The 27130-nt window shown below is 32.7% G+C and overlaps 1 protein-coding gene across 1 annotated transcript in view; it reads right to left on the bottom strand.

The window, feature by feature from the left end:
* The window catches only part of LOC126972847 (uncharacterized), a 56036-nt gene extending 38461 nt beyond the window's left edge, over window positions 1-17575 (bottom strand). Inside the window, exon 1 of the mRNA XM_050819941.1 lies at window positions 17336-17575. Coding sequence (XP_050675898.1) covers window positions 17336-17396 — 61 coding nt within the window. The 5' untranslated portion in view covers window positions 17397-17575. The remainder of the gene's footprint in view (window positions 1-17335) is intronic.
* Between the last annotated feature and the right edge of the window lie 9555 nt (window positions 17576-27130).

Below are 27130 nucleotides of genomic sequence, written 5' to 3'. Positions count from 1 at the left end.
ATTACAATAATTGTAACTAGATTAATTAATTAGATTGTATAAAAATACGCAATATTTTTTATACTTTTAAGTCTATAGTATATATATACTCGTATAGTCTTGTTTTGGAATAGTATTTTTGAAGTCCGTTGTTTTTTGTTAATTTTATTTTTATTTTTTGATTTTTAGTGAATTTGAAGTACACTAACTAACAATTTGTCAAAATATGTATAGATATACTAAATTTTTCAATGCAGCAATGAACGTAAGCGCTATGCAATTTGTTTACAGACAGAGATTCTGCCACAGTAACTAGTAAAAAGTACTGTAAGTCGTTAAGGAGTTCCATTGGTCATCATAATCGGCTACGACAATAACTTGACCATAACTACGTTACGGTAGGTGACTTTAATATCTTTATAGCATAAAAAAGATTCGGCCGAGTATCTTTAATATGCTCCTAAGAATTGAAGAGTTCCGTTACATTGTCATGGATTTAATCAGAACACAACCGAACTCTCACCAAACTACCTTTGAAGTAAATCCTTTCCAATAAAAAAAGAATCATCGAAATCTGTTTGCGCGATATTGAGTTATTCGAAAATTGGCGTCCACATACGTATAGCAAATTTAAGACTTTTATGGTTTTCTCATGGATGCCATTATCAGATCTGAACCAAATTACAGTGGGACCACATGGGAAGCACCAGCTTTCAAATAAAAAGAATTATTAAAATTGGTTCACCCAGTCGAAAGGTTTAAGGGAAAAACATAAAAAAAATACCAGCTAATTGAGAACCTCCTCCTTTTTTGAAGTCAGTTAAAAAAATACACAGTGAGTTACTTTTAAACAAGTTAAGAACGAGCTAAGAAGAAAACAATAATCGCTTCAAGATTTTGAAATTTGTGAAGAATACTGCCCGATATCAATTATTAACCATTTTAGGATTTTTTTTATAAATCTACATTAATCATATTAGTTCTATAATATAGTAATTATCACGGCTTATATTTTTTTCTGTTTAATAATTTTTGAACCTTAAATAATAATAATTAAATAATAAGTCATAATATTAGCGATTGTTAAGGTTTGTAAAAGTAACTTAATAATATCAGTTCTTGAGGGAATTAGCGTTACCCAAAAAGTTTGTTAATGTTAGAAAAAAAACCAATCTGAAAAAATTGGTATATCAAATATTGATGAATAGACAAGCATTATAGTTTTAATTACATTGTTATTATTAGGGATTAAAGAATGAAATTGCCGACTTGTACTGAAAAATTGTTTTTTTTTTTAATTATTAATTACGATTAATATACCCATGTAATTCTTCTTTTAAAAAATGTGCAACATTCGACTATCGCCTTTCAGATGTTTTTTATTCAGAGACAAAAATTAGACAAAAAAGATGGATACTTCAAAAATTCACGTGATTTTTGAATACGATTTCCTACGCGGAACTAAAGTGGCAGACACAGCTCGCAATATTAATGTTGCGTTTGAAGAAGGGACTGCTAATGAACGCACCATGCGATTTTAGTTTAAACGCTTTCGCGTTGGAAACTTTGATTTGAAGAACGAACCACGTGAAAAAAGTTACACTCAAAAATCTCAAACCATGAAGATAGAACCTTGTCTATTCGAAGTACCTATTACAATAAATCAGCAATTTCATATTTTAACCCCTATTATTTAAAAGCAGCTAATTCACATTAATCATTATACATTAGAAGATGTAGTGTTAAATGTTAATGAATGTTATTTCAAATAAGTTTCACTGTTCAAATCATTTATTAGACATACAAGTTGTGTTGACACACTTAATAAGTTAAGTATTAAACGCAATGTTCTGAAGATTCTGCTGACCGCCTCACCGCTGGCATCTCTTAATGAAAACCCTCGTCAACAAGACATATTGAGCTGAACTGCTAACTTGAAAAGATAAGTACTCTTAGCGTTCCATTATGCGAAATTCTTTTATAAATCCTAAACCTGAATAAAACAAAATATCTTTATATATACATATATATTTATATCAGTGGGAGGCTCCTTTGCACAGGATGCTGGCTAGATTCTAGTTACCACAACGGCGTCTTTTTCTGCCGTGATAAAGTAATGTGTAAGCATTAATGTGTTTCGGTCTGAAGGGCACCATAGCTAATGAAATTACTGGGGAAATTAGACTTAATATCTTAGTCTTAAGGTGACGAGTGCAATTGTAGTGCCGCTCAGAATTTTTAGTTTTTCGAGAATCCTAAATCAACCATCAGCTGAACGACCTGCTCATCTCATCCCTTATTGTCATAAAAAAAAAATATAAATAAAAAAATTCTGTCACATTGTTTGTTGTTAAACTAGTGATTACCTCTTACTATTGTTTTTAATTCATAATTTATTTTTGTATGAACATGTAATTCTATGAGTTAAATTTTTTTTTTGATGAATTAAATTTTTAATTTGGAATCGGTGTCCTTCCGCCGCGACCCGCTCTCGCCTCTCACCTCCTCACGACTCGAGCACATCTTACGATAAGATTAATTAATTAGATTGTATAAAAATACGCAATTATTTTTATACTTTTTAGTGCATATAATATCTATTGTTTTGGTATAGTGTTTTTGAGGTCGGTTGTTTTTTTTTTTTTATTTTTTTTATTTTATGATTGTTAGTGAATTTGGAGTACACTAACTAACAATTATTTGTCTAAATATGTGTAGATATACAAAATTTTTCAATGCAGCAATGAACGTAAGCGCCTTGCAATTTGATTACAGACAGAAATTCTCCCATAGATCGCACCCATAATGTATGTGGTTAAGGAGGCCCATTGGTCATCTGATTCGACTACGACAATTACTTGACCATAACTATGTTATGGTCAATGGCTTAAATATCCGGATAGCATAAAAAATATTCGGAAGAGTATCGTTAATTTGCTCCTAAGAATTGAAGAGTTCCGTTACTTTGTCATGGATTCCGTAATCAGAACCTACCCAGGCTTTGAAGTATATCCTTTCCAATAAAAAAAGAATCATCGAAATCGGTTGGCACGATATTGAGTTATTCGTAAATTTATCATCCACTTTGCTATACGTATATATATCAATTTTAAGACTTTTATGGTTTTCTCATGGATGCCATTGTCTGATCTGGCCTGACCTTTCAAATAAAAAAAGAATAATCAAAATCGGCTCACCCAGTCGAAAGTTTTGAGGTAACAAACATAAAAAAAACATACCGACGAATTGAGAACCTCCTCCTTTTTTCAAGTCGGTTAAAATTATTTATATTTTGATATAAAATTTTGTATATGCATTTCTTTAGGTGAAGCGAACCGCATATATATTATACATTACCGCGCACATCATATTTATGTGTTGAGGTGTTATTACAAAAAATATTTATCACAAGGAAAACGTCTTCAGAAAAGGCGTCAAAATAACGCATTAACACAAATTGCTTGGTCCCTATTGTTGGCACATTTGTAGCAGAAAAGCATATCAAATACAGAACATCTAAGCGACTAGCGTCAATAGTGAAACTCTTATATCAATAACAGAAAGCTTTCCGTTACTCACTCGGGATAGGAAATACAGATTTAGTTTCTGAGGTTCCGTGACATAAATCTAAATATTTAATAGCAAATTTCTTAAATCCTCTGTGAATAACGGCTTTTTATTCAACTAACTCCTGAGAACGGTCGGCGGTTTTCAATTAAGTACCTATAAATCTTCGTATTTTTTTTCCATTAAAATTTATTTATTTATTTAATAGGTACATACAACAGAATTACAACAAATACATAATAAACAAAAAACTATCTGTTAAATACGAGATAGGCTGCACGAGGGTGTGTACTCAGCATGCTTAGAATAAATTAATAACTATTAAAATACAACAATAATAGCGATTTTAAAACTAGCTTTAGGTAATGTAGTTATATAAAAGAAAAAGACAGAGAAAATATATATCTGGACAAATAGAAGTGAATAATTATAGTAATAAAATTAAGATTTTTTTTAAAAATTTAAACTAATTAAGGAATTTATATAAACTAGATTTCCATTTACAAACAGATAAACTTTATGATGTCAGGTACTTCACTGATTTCGAGAAGTAGTGCATTGTTTAATGAAAGAATATCATATCGTTTTGAACCTTACATTATTATAATAATAAATAAGCCTTTTATTCAGATTATTACAATGCTATATTTATATATAAACTAGTTTTAACTAGTGAAATAGATGTGTGTGTGGTGTGGCCTTTGGCTTACGCCTCCTCCAACCATTTCCATACTACTCCATCCCTTGCTATCCTAGTCCTTTACTTTCCACCTGTCTTTTCAAAATCGTCTCTCCATCGTTATTATACCGTCGTCTATTCCTTTTTCCGATTCTTGAGTACCAGGTAATACCTTTTTTATCCAGCCCATCTCAACTTCAATCTTTTGAATTTTCCTGAAACGTCTGCCACTCCTGTCATCATCCTTATCTCTGTGTTTCTTTTCCTGTCCCTTACCTAACTGTATGCTAATCAAAAAAGAAAATAAATAGATAAAAAATATTATAGTTGCCGACTGCTGTGACATCAATACACAACTCCTCATGAATGAGAATGCTTTGCTCGTTTTATGACATCACGCGGACATTTTGAAATTGGGCTGTAAGAAATATTAAAATAATGCGGAAACGAAAGCTACGATAAACTTAAAACAATTGAATTTATCGATACGAAAATTAGTGTATTTCTGGGCATAAATCAATAATGAGTTATTATTATAACTGTATAATGTTAAAGCTGATTGACGGAATGAAGTGATATTCTCCATTCAAACACACGAGAAGACACTTCAAACTGTGTTCTATAAAACTCAGTTTTGCGTAAACGAGTTCAAATGCCAGTCTTGATCTCGATTAAACACAAAGCGATTTCACAAATAACCTTTGAGCATGTTGATGTAAGCCAAAGAGGATGTAAATACTACGTCATAAAAGGCGGTACTACCTAAGTAAATATTGAAATTTAGTTAAGTATGAAACGTGCAGTGATTTGACATAAGTTTAAAATAGTAGTAATTATAGTATAGCGATTGGCGACGAAGTATAATCCGGTTAAGTTTGAAAGCGAACAGTTGCTTAAAATTTAGTTGAATTTGCCTATCTCCGATTTTAACTAGATTATATCCGTCATCTGTCAATCTATCAATGAGTATTTTCATGCAATCGCGTGAATCGCTTTTTTCTTAGAGAGTTTCGCTAGGCTGATGTAAACTGACTTAAGATGTCATAAACAATAGAATGTATCAAATACCTGTCAAAACTGTCCTCGATAAGTATGAACGAAATCAAAATTGTTAAATGTCAACGTTTCTATTACGTTAACCAGAGTGACAGCTCTTGAATGCGATCAAATATGTAGAGCGTCTAAAATTCGGCGATCAACATTTAAACGCGATTAAGCTATAACTGCGTTTAGTTTGTGTTGATGAAATCAATATTGAATCTGTAAACTCGTTTACAGGCGTAAGCTTAGTTTAAAGTGTTTTAATCGCGATCTACTTCAGTGGTGAAATCGGCGCTAAAGCATCTATTCCATAAAGTGTGGTGTACTTACATATGAAATTTATGTTTTGGAAAAAGGAGTGGGGCTGGTGTTAAATCATAATATTGACACACTTTTACACAAATTATCTTGCCCAAACTAGGCATAACCTGCACAAGAAATATATCGATATATTTAATACAATATACTTACTTAAACATACTTAAATACCAATAACAATCCAAGACTCGGAAACAAACATCCATATTCATCATATAAATGATTGCACCTTCCGTGATTCGAACCTGGGACCGCGAAGCTTAGCTGTCAGGTTCACTAACCATTCGGCTATAAGGGTCGTAATTGATCCCGTAACTAAATTGTATTTTTTTTGCATAAAATTAGACTAGGAAATAAGTTGCGGAATTCTGTTTGCACGATTTTTATTTGATTTGGCCGATATTTTATTCAGCATTTATATTCGAGCCAGCTGTAGTTGAGAGTATATATATATATCTTGATATATCTCGATATCTTGCAGGAATATGTGCCTCGTCTGTTATTTTTTATTTTGTGTACAGATTTAAATATGTACGTATATGTATCTTAATACACATCTAGCACGTATGCAATTTTTTATTGTTATTATTATGACGGGTACTCAAGATATATTTTTTTTTTAATTTGATGCCGATATTTCGATCCAATTGCATGATCGTGGTCGCGGCGGGACTGCGGAGGCGGCGAGAAACACTAGACATATTGACACTTGACACTAATAGTACAACAATTTTTCAGTGGTATCCATAAAAAATATTGACCAAAATAGCAAGGTAACTTTTAGTACTTTAATGTAATAATAATATTATCAGGATCTATCAGATTTTTTTCCCATCTCCTTCCCACAAGCACCCAGCCGGTACGAGGTTCGAGTCTCCTTAGGAGACGCCCCGCGACTGCTGTTGCGTAGTCTTTGCGGCCTCCACGGCCCATGTCCTATGTCGCTGTAAAAACCGTCAGGGCCAACAGCATAGAAGGAGGTTTTAGTCGGTATGGGGTGTCCGCGTTCCGGGGCCTAAATACGTAACAATATTTCCTCCTCTCAAAAAAAAAGAAAAAAAAAATTGGCAGCCCATTTGCCGATCGGCGCACGGACGGAAAGGTTCTGTGTGCTCGTTACGTAACTCGGTCGATAATTTAAATTAACTATTAATTTTTATTAGAATATTAGTCTTTGTGTTGTTTGAAATTTATTCTTAGAAGCTTAAAAACGCTTTTGTTCTTATTTCCTAAAAATATCTACAACATTTTGGATATTTTCATTATGTATGCTAATCTGAAATATATTTATCTCAAGTATATATTTTTGAAACTTTTAAGTTACCCTTATCGAAATTTTTAACGTCGATGTTATAACAATTAACTCTTTTAAAAATACAAGAAGCTTATGTCGGTTATATAAAGTAGTTAAGTTCAGAACTTATCGAAATTTTAAACGTCGATGTTATAACAATTAACTGTTATAAAAATACTTTTATACATTACATACGTTATTTATAAATGTCAACTTATTTTAATGCCAATTATATTAAGTGCATTACGATTTTGTTTTGAAATAATAAATAATCACTGGTACTCTTCTCGAAATAGAGGACGAACGAATTTCATAAGAATTGAGGTCATTCAATTTATGAATCACTGCTTTTCAGACGCATTAGCAACCGTACCAATGACCCAGTTAATATTTAAAACATATCAGTTAAAAGCAATATTATAATGTTAAGGCGATAACACACTTCATTTGTAAAAAGTAATGAAACACTAATTTAACATTTTTTTCTACTTTTCGGTTTTACACAAAAAAAAAATGATTTAATGAATTAGGTTTAGTCTTTTATACGTCTAGATAGGTTATGACAGCTGTAAAACGCCAAAAAATTGAGTTTAGAGTTAACCTCTATTTTACGCAATGCACACTAACACAAAGTGTTATGCAAATCGCGAATGTAAGACGTAGCTTGTCACGTACACTGAACCATTAAACTTGGCCTATTTTTATCAGTTGTCTAACAGCAAGAGACGATCTAGACGAATAAATTATCTAATAAGGCTTTATTTTGCGGAATTATGTGTTTCTTTATCAGTGTTACAGCTGTAGAATCTTGTCTCTCTAATTGTAACAAATCGTAATTTAGCACATTTTTTTTAAATATATTTATCTCAAGTATAGTGTCATTCTAATGTTCGATAATATTCGTACAGGTTTTACAACTAGTGTGGTAGCACCTTTACATGTATTTTCGAGATACGTTCGAAGAGCTCTTACTAACCTTCGCTATTGTGAAGGAAAATGCTATTGAGATTGTGAATGACATTTGCTAGCGCAAAATTTTCCACTCAAAATTACTGAAATGATTGAAGTTATTCGACGTTATTAAATTGTTGAACCCATTGACAGAGGTAATACGGGAAAATATATAATAACGATTTTTTGCTAGATTCTGTACAGGTATATTACTCTCGAGACTTTTTTGCATCTGTGTGTGTGTACGTGTACGGTATTTACATTTTTTTATCATTTTTATAGCCACAGTAATGACTCTGCCTATTTAAAGCAAGATAATTTGTGTAAAAGTGTGCCAATATACAATATCATATATCAAAAGAACAGATTTAAAAATTATTATTTTTTTATATAATTTAATTATTTTCATTGCCAATGTTTATGGTAGCAGTATACTTGGGTTATTGGACAACTATTTAATAAATATTTAATTCTCGAAGTCTGGCCTCTACGGTGTCTAGAGAATACCAGCTTTGAGAAGTAAAATTCCTAACATAATGCTGACTAGACACCATTTTCGTTCTTTAATGTCAGTTTAACAAAACGCGGTTTAGTAGGTAGTTTAAAAAAATTTAAGGAATTTAGTAATTTAAAGCAAAAAGCATTTACCCGACCAAGAACGATCGAGCAAGTATCCGTTTGTTAGAATGGTCCCAAGAAGCTAAGGTTGTAAATTTTCTCATTCCTCCGGAGACCCCAATAACCGAACCGATTTAGTGCTATTTTATGTTTGATACTAGTACAGCTAGCGTTTCCATTCAAACTGAAAGTAGTGTTTGTACCTTTACAGTTGAGTGGAGAAAATGTAGATAATATATTAATAATGCGATGGATTGATCTTCGCTAGGACCATTGAACCTTTTGTCCCATATAGGTCGGAACTATTTGAGAAGTGTGGGGTGCAAATTTGTGCGTCGGTTTATAAATGTCTCCAGAATATATAGTCGATCGGTGAATAATTGCTGGAAGCCAAAAATCGCTTTCTAGTGTCTTGCTTAGATAATTTATACAACTAGATATTGCCTCTTGCTGCTAGACAACCAATGAAATAAGGCCAGCTTTATTACTTTAGTGTGGGTGACAAGTAACGACTTACACTCGCTATATGTATATCATTTTGTGTTAGTGTGCGTGCATAATTCAAAATAGAAGTTAGCTGTCAATTTTTTTTGTCGACGTTTTGACAGCTGTCACAGATCTATCTAGACGTATAAATGTTTTAAGGTCTCATTATCTCATAAAATGCAACCTTGACAAAATAAAGTGTTGTCCTTAAAAATCTAACAAATATTTTTGATACCACATCTTAACCAAAACTAGTAAGAACGTCGAGCATAATAAGCGAGTACGACGATGATTCGGTAGTCGTCTTAACTCAGGTGTAATCGGCGTGCGGTGTAAATGCGGGCGAGAGCGGGCGCCGAGCAGGCAGTCAGTGAAGAACTATCGAGCGGGGCAGTTGTGTCGTACGCGGATGCCGGAAACGTCAAGTGAAACGTTTCTTGCTGATTATTAAACCGTGTATTTGTAAGCCTTTGTTTTACTAGCTGTGGTGTTAAATAAACACGAAAATCCTGACCATGCGACTGGGCTAGCCCCCGTCATATATATTATAAAGTATATACAGAAAAATAACAAATTACGCAGTAGAAATATTCGTGACACTAACAGACACACAATAGGGTATCTACCACAGAAGTACAAACAGTTTCAAAACATCCGTTGTATATAAAATTGTTATTGTTAGTTACGCGCTAAAATAGATACATTAGGAGTGAATAAACAGCATGGATCAAACAAGTCTAGATACAAACAGATCTGACTCTACTTCGGAATATTTATAGAAACGACCACGCGTTACGATTGAATTGGTTTCTGAATGGGTGTTGAAAGGATGGCGGAAATTACTGGTGAAATATAGAGGCTTAATAGCATCGGCTTTCTAATTTCTAAATGGTAACGGGAATAAATATAGGTTTCCTAGCATCTGTGCAATATGCAACTAAATATAACATATGAACAGTCTTGATGTTATAAATTCCAGGGTTGCCACAATTAGAAATATATTAATTTAGCATACGGAGTGACCATAACATATTGCAACAACATTTTGTAAGTTTCATGAAGCAACATCAGTACGTAAAGGGGCTATGACATGGGGAGAAGAACTGATAAGAAACTGTCAGCCCATCTTTTAAATATATGTAACAACTTAGCCTATTTAATATAATATTGTGCAATATAAGGTGGCCTGCGCAGAAATCGGTCAAGAACTATGCATTATTATTCTCTATATAATCTAATAATTATTCTTGCTGTTATTTGCTAACGCACAGCCTCTTATAACTCAAGTGTTAAGCATATTTAAAGTGAAAATGTACTACTTAATTTGGCAGGAAGTAACAACATTTGTATAACTGATTTCGTATTGTGTCTAGTAGTAAACGAGAAGAACATACTAAAAAACAAAGTCAGAAATGAGATATAAAAAAACACAAAGAGACTTTATCAAGGTGAGATTATAACGATATACAGAAATTTTCAAAATGTAATTATAATTGTGATTTTATTAGTTTTCTCATTGATCGCGCTCCCTAGCTGACTTGAGCTGACTTTACCCAAACCAACGCTAATAAGCCGTGCGTGACAGCCCTGTCTCATTCAACACCAACAAAAGAAAAGCGCTCAGCGTTCCTGAACAAGTTTTCACTTCAAAAGTATGGGCTGGCAAAAATAATGTAATCATTTTAATGGCAAAAGTTTGGTCCACTTTCGTATATAAACCTGCAATCAACGAATATATATTTTCGCTTAATACTGCAGGCTAACGAGCTATTTGCTACGTAATAATAAGCTATATATAAAATAGTAATGGAGAGATATGGACGAATTGTTGAAATAACATGTTTTATATTGTTATGTATATCTATACATATAATACATTTACATACCGTGTCTGTGGGTACATTAAATATTTTAAAGCAATATATTCACGATGTACTTACTTAATTATGTTATTGTTATAATATGGTCTCTTTGCCGGTATGTTTGTGTGGTTGAGCATGCTTATCTCAGAAACAGTAAAATCTTGTCCGTCGAATGTATCATCATCACCAGAAAAAATAGATTGATCTAATTTTCCCAAAAAATTATATATTTTAATATTATTAAATTATTATAATGTGATGTTTTCTTAATTCAGAATAACAAGCAACGACGATTTTAGCATTCTCCAAAGGTAATTAATTAAAACTATATAACATTTTAATTTTAAAATAACATGAAGCTTTAAAATATAATAATGGTCTATTAATTATTAAATTAAATCAAATCAAAATCAAAATATTCATGTAGGTCACGTAAATGACACTTACGAATATCAAAAAATTATATTTTTCTTATTGAATCTACCGCTACTTCGTAACGGGTTGAGCTAATGAGAGGAAGTAGCAAGAAACTGATTGCCACTCTTTTAAATCAAGATTTAAATTTTCATCGTTTTACAAATCATTCAATTATAATATAATATAATATGTAAAGTGATGCAACAAACACACTCAAACGTCAAATAGTCAATGCCTTACACGAGTAAGCCAAAAAAGTAAGCATCATCCACTCACACCGTAAATAAATAAAGGTATTCTGTGAGCATTTTATACGGGATATATATATAAATATAACATTAGAATCTGAAGCCGAGCATCTGGTAACAGGATCATCCTGCCACCACAAGTAGCACCCGTTCACGAGCATGGGCCAGCCATCGCCTCCCTCGACCATATTTTAGGGAATGGAACGACCAGTCCCACGTCACCGCCACAAGCTGCGCCATTTAAGTGAGCATGATGAAAACTGTCACAAGAACTCAACCAAATAACAAAAAAAAGAATGTTCATCTACAATATATTCATTGATATTATTACAGAAATTTGCAATGGTAAGCCGTGGTATCAAAAATAATAATTTGTTAAAGGAAACATTTAAGCGCTCACTTTGGATTTCGACAATTTGGATTGTTGTTATTCGACAATAGTCTCACACTCTCGCAATATAATTAATTGCTTGTGATGACGTCCTGCGGTGACTTGGTACCTCCCCTAAATTATGATGAAGGGAAGCTTAATCAGTCATGCTTAGGAAAAGGCGTCACTTATGTTAGCTGGATCATGCTGTCTTCAAAAACTCTACTTTTGTCTGTAATTTTTTTTTAAAAGGTATAACATGGTATAACAGGTACAAAGGTATAACAGGTACACAAATTTTGCTTACTTTTGTTGTTAAATTTAACGCTGTATTTTTAAGAAAGAACTGGAAAAACGAGCGTACGGGTCACATTCCCATGCAACAACAACTTTACACCAGAGGAATTACAGGAGCGTTAACCTCTTTTTCTATGGGTTGATCAGACGTTTATCGACCTGGGAGACGAACTTTTATTTTTAGCCAGAGATTTGTATGCTGACAATTTAGGTTGCCTTTCCAGCTTATTTGGAATCGTTCAGGCAAAACTCTGGCATGCACCTCAAAAACTGGTCTCATTATAATCTTCGAAGGAAACCCTTTAAATTTATCGTTATGAAACGAGCTTACGTTTGAAGTGATAAGTACAAATATTTTAGTTAAAAATTTAGCACCAATATTTTTTAAACGTCGTGTTTGTGAAAAAAAAAATCCCTTAGTATATGTTTTAGCAGATATGTCAGGAAAGGATTTAGGCACCTGGCTTATTAATTTTCACAAATTCTTTTTTGATTACCTTAAAATGATTGTGTAACTGATGCATTAACTGTAATAAATAAATAAATTAAAAAGATTACCTATATCTATTACAGTGTTCATAGTTGGATATTAATCTATTCTTTGACATCACATTAAGTCAATACCAAGCAGGTAACAATCGCTCAGCACACTAATATTTAAACTACAACATATAATTTATCTGTCATTTGCGGTGTCGTAAGTCGGACATGTTATACAATAAAATCAATGGGTAACCGAAGGGCCTTCAAGTGCCTTTGAATTATTTGTAAGCTTCATTGTATAAGTTTGAACATAGGTAAGTAATACAGTTCCATCATAAATAAAAGATTCAATTATACTTGCAATCGAGTTAAAGTCGCCATTTTAAAGTGCTGTTGTATTTATTTATTCAATACGCAAGTTTTTTTTTAACCTTATATACTTTGTAGCTATGAGGAATCAGTGTAAATTATTTCTTAGGATAACACGTATCGAATCTGTTGCTAATTTTGTATTTTGAATAGAAGTCAATATTTTTTTACATACTTCCACGTCCGTCATACCATACGTCACTCAAACGATTAGCTCACTTGGTTAGAGCACTGGTACGGAACGCCAGAGGTCGTGGGTTCGTGTCCCACATCGTTCATAAAATTTTGTTTTTCAAATTTTATTTGTGTATTAATCCTAGAAGTGAGGGTTATCACTTTAAAAACATAACAAATTGTAAAGGGATCTTTTAAGAGTAGAATAATACTGGTGCTTAAGAGATACTTATATTAACGTATTACACTAGACTATTTATCATACTTGTTTTAAGACCACAATGGTAATTCAGACCGGGCCGGTCAGTTAGCATTATATATATTACCGACATAAACGTTACAGGTACTAATTGTTATTTGGATCGGTCCAGTCAAAGGCGAGACGTGTGCTACTATGGGTATAATAAATTCTAATGGTTATTGTTAATTTGGACCGGCCTGATCAATGGTGAGACGCAAACAGGACACGAACGACTAAATTAGCAAATAAATCACACAGCTATGAGTAAATCTTTTAAAAGTGATTCTTAATTCTTTGTAAAGTTACTCTTTATATTATATTGTTCGATGGATTTGCTTATACCAATAAAAACAACCCATGAAGTGAGAGTCGGAAAATTTGCATTAGTTTTTTAGATTATACTTTTTTTTAATTATTTTTTACATCTGCCCGATCATTATATGAATCACTGTGAAATGTCACTGACTGAATTATTTGTATAGACAAGCCAACATACAGGTATTTCTAAGTCAAAAAATATAGGTGCCGAATTAGTAATCATCATATTGATAATGTAATGTATGTTCATAGGCACATAAGTGAATTTGGTAGAAACTGTCATAGCTATAAAGTTAACTCCAGGGACAGACATAAACTTATAATGCCTACTACTCGACTAAGTCGAGTTAGTAAGTCTTTTGTGGGGCGATGTAAATGCTTTTAAAACAAGATCCCAGAAAATGTTCAAAACAAAAGTATTAAGTTATTCAAAAGAATTGTTAAAAAACGTTTGTGTGGTAAAGGTATAACAAAACTATTATTACAACTATACTACTATGACAAAAAATTACTTTCTTAATGATACCGCTGATTGGGAATGGAGTGACCACCCTCAGGCTATTAAATAATAAATTTAATTGTACAATATTACTTTTTAAACATATTTTTTTGATGAAAAAAAAGCCCGCTGAGTTTGTTGCGCCCGTTCTTCTCAGGTCTGAGGCATTTATTTTGGAATGGGTTTTTGACATTCAATAAGTGATGTCACATCCTATTTTGAATAAAAATATTTGAATTTGAATTATAATTTCATATACTATTACTTCTCCGAAATACGCTGCATCTTATGGTATAAACTGTATTATTCCGATCAGTTCAGTGATTAGCGCAGTTATAAACAAAGAAAACTCCCTCTCATTATTAATTAGTATAGATATGATGAGATAGAGATGAGATGTCGCAGTGATATGATAAGAATAGTGATTTAGTCATATCACGGAGGATATTAAAATAACAACTTGTATCATTTCTCTAAACAAATCTAGTGATTTGCGAAATGCCTGAGTTGGTTATGTGAAAATGACAAAAGGTCTTTTCTTTGGTATTTAAAAGATTTATTTTGGTAAGAATTAAGACATAATTTAGAAAAAATATGAATCGTGTCACGGGTAGGGGGGGGGGGCTGAAGGGGAGGGAGGGCGGTGTCCTCTGTCCCCTGGCATCACTCCCATGAAAAGATAACGCACAATTCTCTTGAAAATCAATTTAATGTAACATACTCATAATTAATATGATGTATAATACTATTTAATAATTAATAAGATGTATTTATGTCGGCAGAGTAGATATCACCGAAAGATTTTAGCTGATTTTACACATTGAATATGTTTTATGACTGTTATGACAATGTGGGCTTACTTGCGGATGGACAGCTAGTACATTTAAGGTTCCTGGTAGTTCTATAGATCGTGAATGTATGGTGAATATAAGAATAGACACATGTACAAAGGTCAACCATAAAATTTCACCTTCGCGTGACTACAAACCAATATCATATTTTGGTCGATAAGTTCTGATACTTTCCTTAATTAAGGAAAATGTAATTTGAATATTAAAGTTACCTGGGTTATCAAACAATGCTAACATTATGTGACTGTTAAAGATTTTCTATTATTAAGACACGACATACATGAATTTGTGGGGATTATATCTTTGGGGTTTACTTCGCAAAACTTTCTGTGAAATAGAGCAAAAATATACAACTCACAATCTGTCAATGCGTAACTTATTTTGATTTTCAATGTGTACGTTAGCTATTTGTAAGCCTAATGGTATTTTGGATATCAAAAATATAATAGATCTCATGTTAAGGATAGCTGATTGAGGATTTGTCAGTACGCTCTGTTTGTATACGCTAGTATATTATAAGTATATGGTTACAATGTAGCTATAGCCCAAACATAGTGTTACAATTTTAGCTTGTCTTGTTTATCCAAGTCAGCTCGAAAAATACACCAAATCAATCCAAAACAAGCCGTCTTAATTCCGAAGTGGCAATACCAAAAAATTCCACTCCGGGTAGTGTAATATTTCAAGAAAATAATATTTGGTACTCGTATCGCCTTCCGAAATCGAGAAGAGCAATATGTGACTAGATTTTTCAGATAAACCAAAATCGGAAGTGCCGTACGGCACACTACGCCCTGACCAAGTTCCGAGCCTTATTTGATTTATAAGATGGTTTATTTTGCATGGTCTTATAGCTTGTTTCAAAAGCTTTCTTATACATTCACTCAAGTCGCACTAATTATAAGCAATCTATTAATACACGTAAGATAATACGAATTGATTGCGTCAAAATCGCGACGATCTATGGTATACCGAGGCGCGGGGGAATTTGCCGGTTTTGGAAGGGTAGTTGGTTGGTTACGTTTAACAAACATTTTTCCATTCCTAAATTTGCTTCCATCTGGAATGCACCACCATTCCCGCACAGTGCGGTTTTTAAGGAACTTTCTTCAACGTACAACCAAACTATGGAACTTGTGCAGGACGATACGACATGGGAACCTTCAGAAAAAGCGCGTACACCTAAGGCCGGTCACCCTCCTGTAATTCCTCTGTCGGGTTGCATATGGGTGGCGGTGATCGCTTAACGCCAGGTTTTTATCATACTCTTACTATTACTAGTGGGAGGCTCCTTTGCCCAGGATGCCGGCTATATTATGGGTACCACAACGGTTTGACATTGCACATTACTGTGTTTCGGTCTAAAGGGTGCCATAGCTAGTAAGGGACAAGACGAGCAGGACGTTCAGCTGATGGTAATTAATACGCCCTGCCCATTACAAATCAGAGCCGCTCAGGATTCTTGAAAAACCCAAAAGTTCTAAGCGGCAATACAATTCCGCTCATCACCTTGAGACATAAGATGTTAAGTCTCATTTGCCCAGTAATTTCACTAGTTACGGCGCCCTTCAACCGAAACACAATAATGCTTACACATTACTGCTTCACGGAAGAAATGGGCTACATTATGATACCCATAATCTAGCCAGCATCCTGTGCAAAGGAGCCTCACACTGGTAATGTTTATGATAATTATCAAGAGTGAGCCAACTAAGTTATGAACATTGTGTAAGGATAACAGATGAAACATGTTCAAGAGATTAAATGAAAAAATACCAACAGAACATATACGAGGTTATAAGGTACGCCTTATAATATTATAATATATATTTATTTGATAAGGTAATAGGATTGTATATAATATAAGCATCTATGCTTTCACTAAGCAGAAAAACTACAATCAGAGCCTACACGCACAATTTTTTACGACATTTCCAATTACTACTGTAACTATAACTAAAGCTTAAATAACACGGACTTTAAGTTAAAAGTAGTATTGGTAAATTTTTAGGCCATCAAAGACTTATACTATATAGATATTTATCAAGCGATAGTGTTATAGATGTATTGATTTAATTACATATTTGATTTTATTTGAATTTTCTGATTTAAGAAAATTTATTGATTTTTCATTGAAATTTTCAGATTTAAAAAATATGGAAATAAAATATTAAATGTAAATAAGCATTTTTTAATGATAAGTCATAAGGTTTAAACTATTAAGAATACAATTTTAATGAATTACTAATTAAGTGCGTAGAAATATCAATTACCTGTTAACTTTTTCACAAAATCACCTTTTTTATTAAGAGCTTTCACTGTATCAATATTCATTATGCACTCTTTAAAGTTCACTTAAAGTCAAAAAGTTTATTTTAATTTAAATTATTTAACATATTGTACATTTTTAATGACTTAGAAAACTTAAAAAATAAATTTAATAAGATAAATAAAGTTAATATCAAATTGATGCGTCTTATTTGGTAGTTTCGGGTTACGTGTTTCGAAACTTATGTACCGCCATCGACGTCTAGCTACATTGAGCTACGCCGTAGCACTGAGTAAGTTGCTACGATCTTAGAGTATTGTAGGAAAAACGTATAGATTCAATCATTTAAAACTTTTATCATTAGGTTTAATATTAGAAGAGACGCTGAAATAGAATAGTAATGTGTTATTTCTATGACCGTCTATATTTCTTAGTACTGTACTCTGTACTGACTTACGATTAGTTTATAAACAGTATTCAGTGTACGTACAATAATGAACTGAACAGTTCGTTGATTTCGCTTTTAAGAGTAATAGAATAATGGGAAATATTTTCTTGTGAATTTATGAATTTAAAATTGTTTTGTGCAACGTGGGAATTCAAGTTTAACTTTTTACTGTTGCTTGGCGCTATGGCCAATTGGACCTTGGACTTGGAGAAAGAACAGCCAGTTTGTTCTATACTTCTTTTATTTATACTTTTTATTTTGGGACTAAATTCTTCAATTTGATTTTTTTATATTATATAAAACCATTTGAATGATATCATTAATTCATAAATTTCAATTGTAGCACATAATTGTGTAAAAAACTGTTGTTGCGATTATAGCGACAAGTCTTGGCAATACAATTGCCGCATAGTATTGATTATGTGTCATATTATAGTGTTGCATTATTTAGAGTTCCCTATTAAAATAGTTGAGTGTTAAAAATAATATTTTGACATCAAAAATATAATGGAAGCAATTTGTAATAAGAATTTAAAATGTTTTATTTTAATTCATATATAACTAGGTACCATATTACTAAGTATACTACTAACATTGTAAGTATTGATTTTAACATAGTATAGGTCCCTAGGTTTTTGCAATGATTTAATGTATCCAGAAAAGTTTAAATAAATTATACAGTCCATATAAATACACAAGCATTTTATTGTACAGTAGACTAACGGAAAAAGTCACCCTTGCAGTTTTTCTGTCTGTTTACAATTAAAATAGATTTAATTATCATTCAGCTTTGTAAAATAACATACTTGGTTTAAAACAAAGTCCAAATCAAAACATTTGGACGTAGTTCCAGAAAAGTATTCCACGCCACAACTATCGTATATTATAAAATTCGTGTTTAAAGTTTAATAAATTTTAGTATATTAAATACATGTGGGTTAGGCTACTAAGATGTCATTTAAGAAGTGACAGTAGGGCTGCTTTTTGTCAGTCCATTAATATGAATCACGTGACCAGTTTTGTGATAAAAAAGAATGATCTAATCTTAAAGTACAAAAATAAGCAGGATAAACATATTAAAAAAATACGTGAACAGTTAGATTTCCCCTTACATTTTTATGGCGTAAAAATACAAGCGCTTTATGAGACAGTGGCATTCAGAGAATTTTTGTGTTTTTATGCCCCGCCGAGGCAGCGTTACGTAGTTGTGCAAAAATGCGTTATTTAGTGTCTTTCTTGTATAGTTGTTATTAAAACTTTGTTTATGGTTTTTATAATAATGCATGGTTCTTGACTGGCTCTGAGCAGGTCACCTTATTATTGTTATTGTATGATTTAATAGATGGGCTGGTAGTTTCTTATCAATTATTCTCATCGTGTCATAGCCTCCTTCAAACTGATATGGTTTTATGTTTATCAAGCATTGTTACAATATGTTATCCTATTGTATTGTGGTTATTTTATTAAATAAAAAAAATGATAAGACATGTTTGGTCACCTTAACATTAACTAACTAGAGGTAGACAAATCTATCCTTTTACGCTTACTTACATTTCAATTAACTATCGACATATAGCATTGGACTATAACTATACTGGACATAACAACGTATAGATAAGAGATCCTACAATCAACCGTTAATAAGCGATGCGAATCCGATGCTGTTCAGTTTAGGTACCTAAACTGAATCACTAAAATTCGTACCGTGAAGTGCCTGAATGGCGTTTGGATTGCTTCTGAAGAAATAAAATTGCGTTTCGAAACCTAAAATGATATGATTTTAGCGGTTTTTTTGCGTAGAAAATACTAAAAATGCATTTTAAATCGGTGTCCTTTCGCCGCGACCCGCTCTCGCCTCTTGCCTCCACACGACTCAAGCACATCTCACCTATAACTATGTATGTCAATATATAACAAACCTATCATTGATGACACCGACTCCAAAAATTACAATAATCGTAACTAGAATTAGATTAATTAATTAGATTGTATAAAAAAACGCAATTATTTTTATACTTTATCTATTGTTGAAATAGTCTTTTTGAAGTCGGTTTTTTTTTTGTTTAAATAGTTTTGATTTTTAGTGAATTTGAAGTACACTAACTGAGATTTTGTCTTCGATACTTTGATACTAAATTTTTCAATGCAGCAATGCACGTAAGCGCTTTGCAATTTCATTACAGACAGTATGATTTTCTGCCCCAGATCGCACCCTTACTGTAAGTTGTAATGGAGTCCCATTAATCATCATATTCGACTACAACAATTACTTGACCATATCTATGTTATGGTAGATGACTTAAATATCCGGATAGTATAAAAAAGATTCAGCTGAGTATCGTTAATTTGCTCCTAAGAATTGAAGAGTTCCGTTACTTTGTCATGGATTCCGTAATCAGAACCTAACCAAACTCTCACCAAACTATCTTTGAAGTATATCCTTTCCAATTAAAAAAATAATCATCGAAATCGGTTGGCTCGTGAGTTATTCGTAAACTTTATCGTCCACTTTGCTATACGTATGTATAGCAAATTTAAGACTTTTATGGTTTTCTCATATATGCCATTGTCAGATCTGGACCAAATTACAATGGGACTACACGGGAAGCACCAGCTTTCAATAAAAAATGAATTATCACAATCGGTTCACCCAGCCGAAAGTTTTGAGGTAGCAAACATAAAGAAAAACAAAAAAAAACATACCGACGAATTGAGAACCTCCTCCTTTTTTGAAGTCGGAAAAAAATAAAAAAAATAATCATAATCTAGTCTCCGACTGTCGGATCGCTTAGAATTAGATATTCAGCTGTGGAGTAGTAGCATTTATGACAGAGGCATTTTTAATAAAATATTTACATTTAATTATAGATAATGCTGAACAGCGACTGGGACTTTATTATTAAAGTGTATATACCCTTAAAGCTATTATGTGATATATATATGAGTCTGCTTGAATTAGTTAAAGCAATCCCTTATTTCTTGTGTTATAATAATGAAAATCACTATTTTGAGGAAGACAGGCATTTGACATAATATAATATATATATATTTTAAATAAGGACATAGGTACTATATTTATTCAAACAAAACAAATCTTATAACTATATTTTCAACTCTATGATGACATTAAATTAAAATGAGACGAGCGCTATACAGTCTATAGCGCTTAGCATTTTTGTGTTTTCCAAGAATCCTGAGTGGCACTGCATTGTAACGGGCAGGGTATATCAAACATCATCAACTGAACGTCTCGTTCGTCTCATCTCATAATTTTATGAAAAAAAAAAAAAACTATCATTGCGGGGAAGCGGGTTTCTAGTAGCCTTATTGAGGCGCGAAGATAGTACTTTAAACATTCTCCGCGCCTCTGCGCCCCACGGGCCAATTGTTGTCGACACCAAACGGCACAAAGATGTAAGACTCACTGAGATCAACATATTTGCGATGATTGCTGTCTTTGGCAGTCGAAGCAGTAGCCCCAGCACGAACAGACATAACTTGAACTAGAGAAGGAGCCAGAGCGTCCCAAATCACTGCCATTCCCCGTGCCCAATCCACCAGGGTCATTAATACCATTTGGCTCTTTAACAGCTGTTGTATTAGGAGTGGCATATGCCCTGCGGATGACTTCATTAATGCTGGCTTGACAACTGATACGGCCTGCCGATTTTAGGCAGGATAACCCGTGACGACAAAGGTAATCAAAATAAGCGCGCGTTACATCCATTCTTTCAACAGCCGCCACGTTTTTGCCCTTGTTTTCGCTAGAAACTCGTTTACTATTAAGACAATATATCCAGAATTGAAAATAAGTAATAAAATAACGCACCTGTATATAATCGTTACATTTAAACTCACATATGCAGTCCAATTTACCTCATAAGCTATTTAATATACTTCACATTCAATTTCCACCGTATAAGAACTTAACTGTTTAATAATAAATTAGCCCACATTTGTAAAGCTGTGTTCACATACACTTATATTACAAAAGTTGTGATAAGTGTTATGTTTTAGACACACTAAAAATATTTACTAAATCTTATATTGTAAATCTGCCTTTGTATGTTGAGTTCAATATGGTCTTACTACTTATGCAAGGTAAAAGCGTCAATGTGGCTCACCCTTATAGCATGGTAGCCATTTTGACAAATACTCATCAAAAGATTGCCTGAAAGTTCTAACAAAACAATTTGTTATTTTTAAAGTGATATGAGAGATATATACTTCTGGAATTAATATAATTAAATTTGTTTCCAAAATTTATGAACGACGTATAATAGTTCGTATATCTTGGTGTCGGTATTGTTCTCTCAGGTTATGATACGTCACTCGAACGGTTGTCACAGTTGGAAGAACGCTCGAGCGGAACGAGTCGCGGGTTCCAATCACGTTTCATTCAAAAATGTTGGTTACAAATTTAATTTAGTTCTATCAAAATTTGTACAGCTATTTGGGAATCTTTTATTTATATGGAATTGATGATTAATTTAGTCTGTCTATTGAGATGCACTGTTGGTGGATTAAGGCTCACTATGAAGCCTAAATTTTGACTTTTATTAAGAGATTAAAAAAGTGCGTTCGTACTTATGTATGCACGCAAGAAGTTATACTTCTTTACCTAACAAAGCAAAAATCCTTAAAATTATTTATTCCACGTGCTATTCTACTTTTGTAGAAAGAACAATATTGTAAAAATATTGCAACGATGGCTTTGACAGTTAATTATTTAATAACGAATACGGCTGTTCTTCTTATATTTTTTTTAAATAATTAAACATAAAGTCTTCAGTTACAACAACAAAAGTACTTTTCAATTTTTCTTCGACTACGGCCCAGTAATCTTTACTAGACTATTTTCTATTACTTATTCATTTCTTCAATCGATTTATGAAGGTTGTGTCGTGGAACTGTTAACCTTAGTGTCAGAAGAGCATGAACCGAATACAACGACCTCCTTGCAAGCAGTAGCTTAGTAAATAACAATTACAAATATACATAGATCTCCATGTTTTTGTGCTTCATAACATCTTCCAGATTTTATTCTGCCCAAATAAAAAATTAATTCCGATGGTATTATGACTTGAAAAATCATTGCAACAAGCAAAGTCGATGTTAAAATACATTTGTGTATAAGTGTTATGAAAACACATGACAGCAAAACAGTCTAAATAACGCTTGGATTCCGATAAAAAACTATCAATTCCATTTTTTTTTAATGTTTTTTTTTTTATGAAAATAAAGGACGAGACAAGCAGGACGTTCAATTGATGGTAATTGATGCGCCCTGCCCATTACAATGCAGTACCGCTCACGCAGTGCCGCTCAGAATTCTTGAAAAACCCCAAAAATTATGTGCGGCACTACAACTGCGCTCGTCACCTTGAGACATAAGATGTTAAGTATCATTTGCCCAGTAATTTCACTAGCTAGGGCGCCTTTAATAAAATAATGCTTAAACATTACTGCTTAACGGCAGCAATAGGCATCGTTGTGGTACCTATACTTTAGCCGGCATCCGGTGCAAAAGAGCCTCCCACTGGTTGTATAGTATAGTTTCATAGTATAACTGAATTCCTACCGCTTGGATTCCGATACAAAACAATCAATTCCAATTTTTTTCAAATATTCCTATATATTGATTTTACATATAAAAAAAGCCGGTTAGGTTACAGTCAATGTGGCTGTTTCCTTCAAAAATTAAGAAATGCTTATAAAAACCTCTTATTTACCCTTTTATGGGTAAAACCTGTCACTACTTGAGAACTAGAATTGGGTAGACATGTGAAATTTCAAACATGTGTTATTTAATCCCCTTAGGGGTAAAGTTTCCGAATATCTTATGCCCGTCATTTAAGAAAAAAATAAAAAGTTTGTAACTACACCAAAGAAATTTTATTTATTATTGTTGTAGAAGATATGAACTCATACAGATATGTAGTTTTACTTTCAAGAAATTGAAAAGTCCATCCCGACCACTCTATATATTTAATTAACTAACATATCTTCTTATGAACTATTTATTCTCAATCTATCTGGTTTTAAGAACGAATGTAAAAAATAACAATATCTCTGCTAGTGAAAAAATGCCAACATACTGCGATATCTTAATATCTTTTTTGTGACATTCATAAAGTTAACACGAGGAACAAACATAAACTTGTTGTGCCTACTACTCGGTTGGGTCGAGTTAGTAAGTATTTTGTTGGGCGATGTATATGCTTCTACAATATGATCCCAGAAAATGTACAAAACAAATGTGTTACGAAATTTAAAAGAATTGTTAAAACGTTTATGTGGGAAAGGTTACTATAGCATAAACGATTTTCTTAATGACACCACGGTATGGGAATACAGCGAACACCCTCAGGCTCTTTAATTATAAATGTTTATTGTACGATATCACATTGTAATCCATATTTTATATTAAAAAAAGCTCGCTGAGTTTATTGCGCCCATTCTTCTCAGGTCTGAGCCAGTCTCAATAGAGTAGAGAGAAAACGAGAGTAGTTTTTGTCGTTCAACAAGTGATTTTAAATCCTATTTTGAATAAAAAAATAATTTGAATTTGAATTTGAATCTTCGAGCTACACATTCCACCTCCTGAGAGAGGGTAAAGTTAAACTATTTAGCCTCGCATCCATTTAAGCGGTTGCTTATATGCAGCTTTAAGGAGATCGAGGCGGTCCCTAAACAATGGAGACCATTATAGTGTCGTTATGTTCTTTTATCTGTCAGTCCCAAGAGACAAAGTTTCTTAAAACTAGAAAGCTAAATTAATTAATTTTCTCCTGTTTTCCACGCTGTGGGGTTCAAAGTGAGTATTGTGAAAAATTAAGCTAAAAAGTATAAATAATTAAATTAAACATGAAATAATTGCGCATAGTTATGAAGTTAATTATATTCTTGGAAATATTTAATACAGAATGGTAATTTCTATGGGATAGTACATTCCTAGGTGGCAAAATAAAGAACAAATATATATAAAAAAAAAAACAATTTTATTGTAATCCTTGGTCATATTAATTAATTATCTTCAGGCTAAGGTAATGGTTATACAAATGATTTAAGTTCTCTTTAGTGTAAATTCCGCCAATATTTGTTATTAAAAAAACAATTCGACACGTGTTTCGCCTCTACACGAGGCATCCTCAGGACGTGTTGTCTCGCCAAAATCTGGCACGAGACTGAAGGTAATGGTTTAAAAAAATTTGTCATTTTACCTTGCTTGGCAGTTTTTACAGCTCTTTCAAATGGTTTTAATAAGGTCTATTTTACTTTTCTACTAGCTTCACCTGTATGTATATTTGTATGTAACCGACTCATTTGGGCGCGATTTTGACCCATTTCAAACGGCCAGATTTCGTTCAAACTTCGTAAATTTATCGAGGACCAATGACAATACATTAATTTGATAAAATTATTCCATTTTTCAATTTGCAAAATAAGATTTTTGTTAATTTATATAATTTTTCATTTATCGTCGATTAGGCAGGAATTGATGTTCATTTTAAATTTCAACCATTATATTTTCGACCAAAGCGTGTTTTTTATTTTTTTTTAAACTACTTTAATTAGTCCATTTACAAAGTGCGCTTACAAAGGATATTGGGTTGGATACCTATTGGAAACCTTTTTATGAATATGTATATCCAGATGTACCGATTAGATCCGCGAGTAAAGAAATCTTACAAAATATAAACCAATGGTTTCGACATTTAATATTAATATACCAAATATTATCTAGATAGCAACAACAAAAGTCAAAGGAAATGTAACAACCTAAGGCAAATGGAAAAGTTCTATTAAAGATGAAGTAATATCTCTTTATGGACAAAGACCGAGGCTTTTTGGAGTTTTCTTTTTCATTTATATTGTGTTGGCGCGAAATGTTGAGGGTAGAGTTCAAGCGTAATAATAAAACTGAATGCATTACTTATTTAAAATGCTGATTTAATATGTTTAATATGATTTAATCACTTAGAATCATTTTGTTTTCGGATGGACCATCAAATAGGATGCATCCATCATATTAATGTTGATCAAATTGCATCCCTTTCATATTGATATCATATAATTCTTTGAATTTGTATTCTTCTTCTTCATCGTCCCCTCACTGCTGAGAATTGTGACTCCATAGACTGTCAACAGTACACTTCCAATTAATATACGTTCAAAAAATCGTCACCTTTTTGCTCTAGTGATTTTCATTATTATGACACTAGAAATAAGGGGTTGCTTTTAACTAATTCTAGTAGGCTTCATAAGATACATAGCTTTAAGGGTAATTGTATACACTTTGATAATAAAGTCCCAGACACTGCTCAGGAATTATATATAAAAAAAAATAATGTTTTACCAAAACATTGCTGTGTCGTAAATCCTACTAATCTAAGTGATCCGACAGACTGGGACTAGATTGAGATTATGACTTTTAATAGAAATATCAATGACAGTACTATATTGTATATTTGATTAAAAAGAGCGCAAAAAAAGAATGCTGGGAGAGGTTCTTGTACCGCTTCTTCTCTCCCAGAGCGCCATTTCCGAAGCGGTAGTAGTGTCTAGTATATTAGAAATGACATTAAAAAGAATTCTAATGGAATCAATTTTGAGAAAATAAAGGCCTTTTATGCCTTTTATCGTTTATGGTCGATGGCTTGATGGAGAGCTACGTTGACAGGGATATCCAGATGTTCGGATATCTGATGCGTCCATCTCTTCGGATATCGGCCGAATAGAGATATTCACTGCACATATTTTGATTAAACTTTTCGTACCTGCCGATCCCTGGAAAGTTCCAGGACTATACGACATGGCTACCTTAAAAAAACACCTACACTTTCATAAAATGCCGGCAACGCTCCTGTGATTCCTCTGGTGTTGCAAGAGAATGTGTGTGGCGGTGATCACTTAAAACTAGATGACTTAAAAAAGAAAATGTTCATATTTACAATTAGTTTACCCAATAGGCGATCTTTATTGTTATTTTTATCGAAATAATGTTCATTGATTTGTTACGTAATCACTGTTTCACTCTCTCTTAATAATTAGAGATGTAGAGAGAGATGAGAACTCGGCTCTTATCCGTTAATTATGGAAATTTCCATCACACTTAGTAATATTTTAAAGTCGTAGCAGAATCGCTGATTTATGAAGAATATTAAAATTTGCATAATGCTCGTGCAGTCGAACCTCACAATACATAATTTATGCCAACGATGAAAAATATTTATTATATTTTGTTTATGAGCCGTGAATGAATAGTGTCTAAGTATCCACATATTCTTGGCGAGTTTATGTACGAAATATGTATTTAAGCAACATTAGTGTTTGAAAAACGCTTAGAAG

The sequence above is a fragment of the Leptidea sinapis genome, chromosome 27 (assembly GCF_905404315.1).
Source record: "Leptidea sinapis chromosome 27, ilLepSina1.1, whole genome shotgun sequence".
NCBI classification, from domain to species: Eukaryota; Metazoa; Arthropoda; class Insecta; order Lepidoptera; family Pieridae; genus Leptidea; species Leptidea sinapis.
Note: the sequence above shows the minus strand (reverse complement) of the source record. Positions and strands in the feature narration are given on the sequence as shown.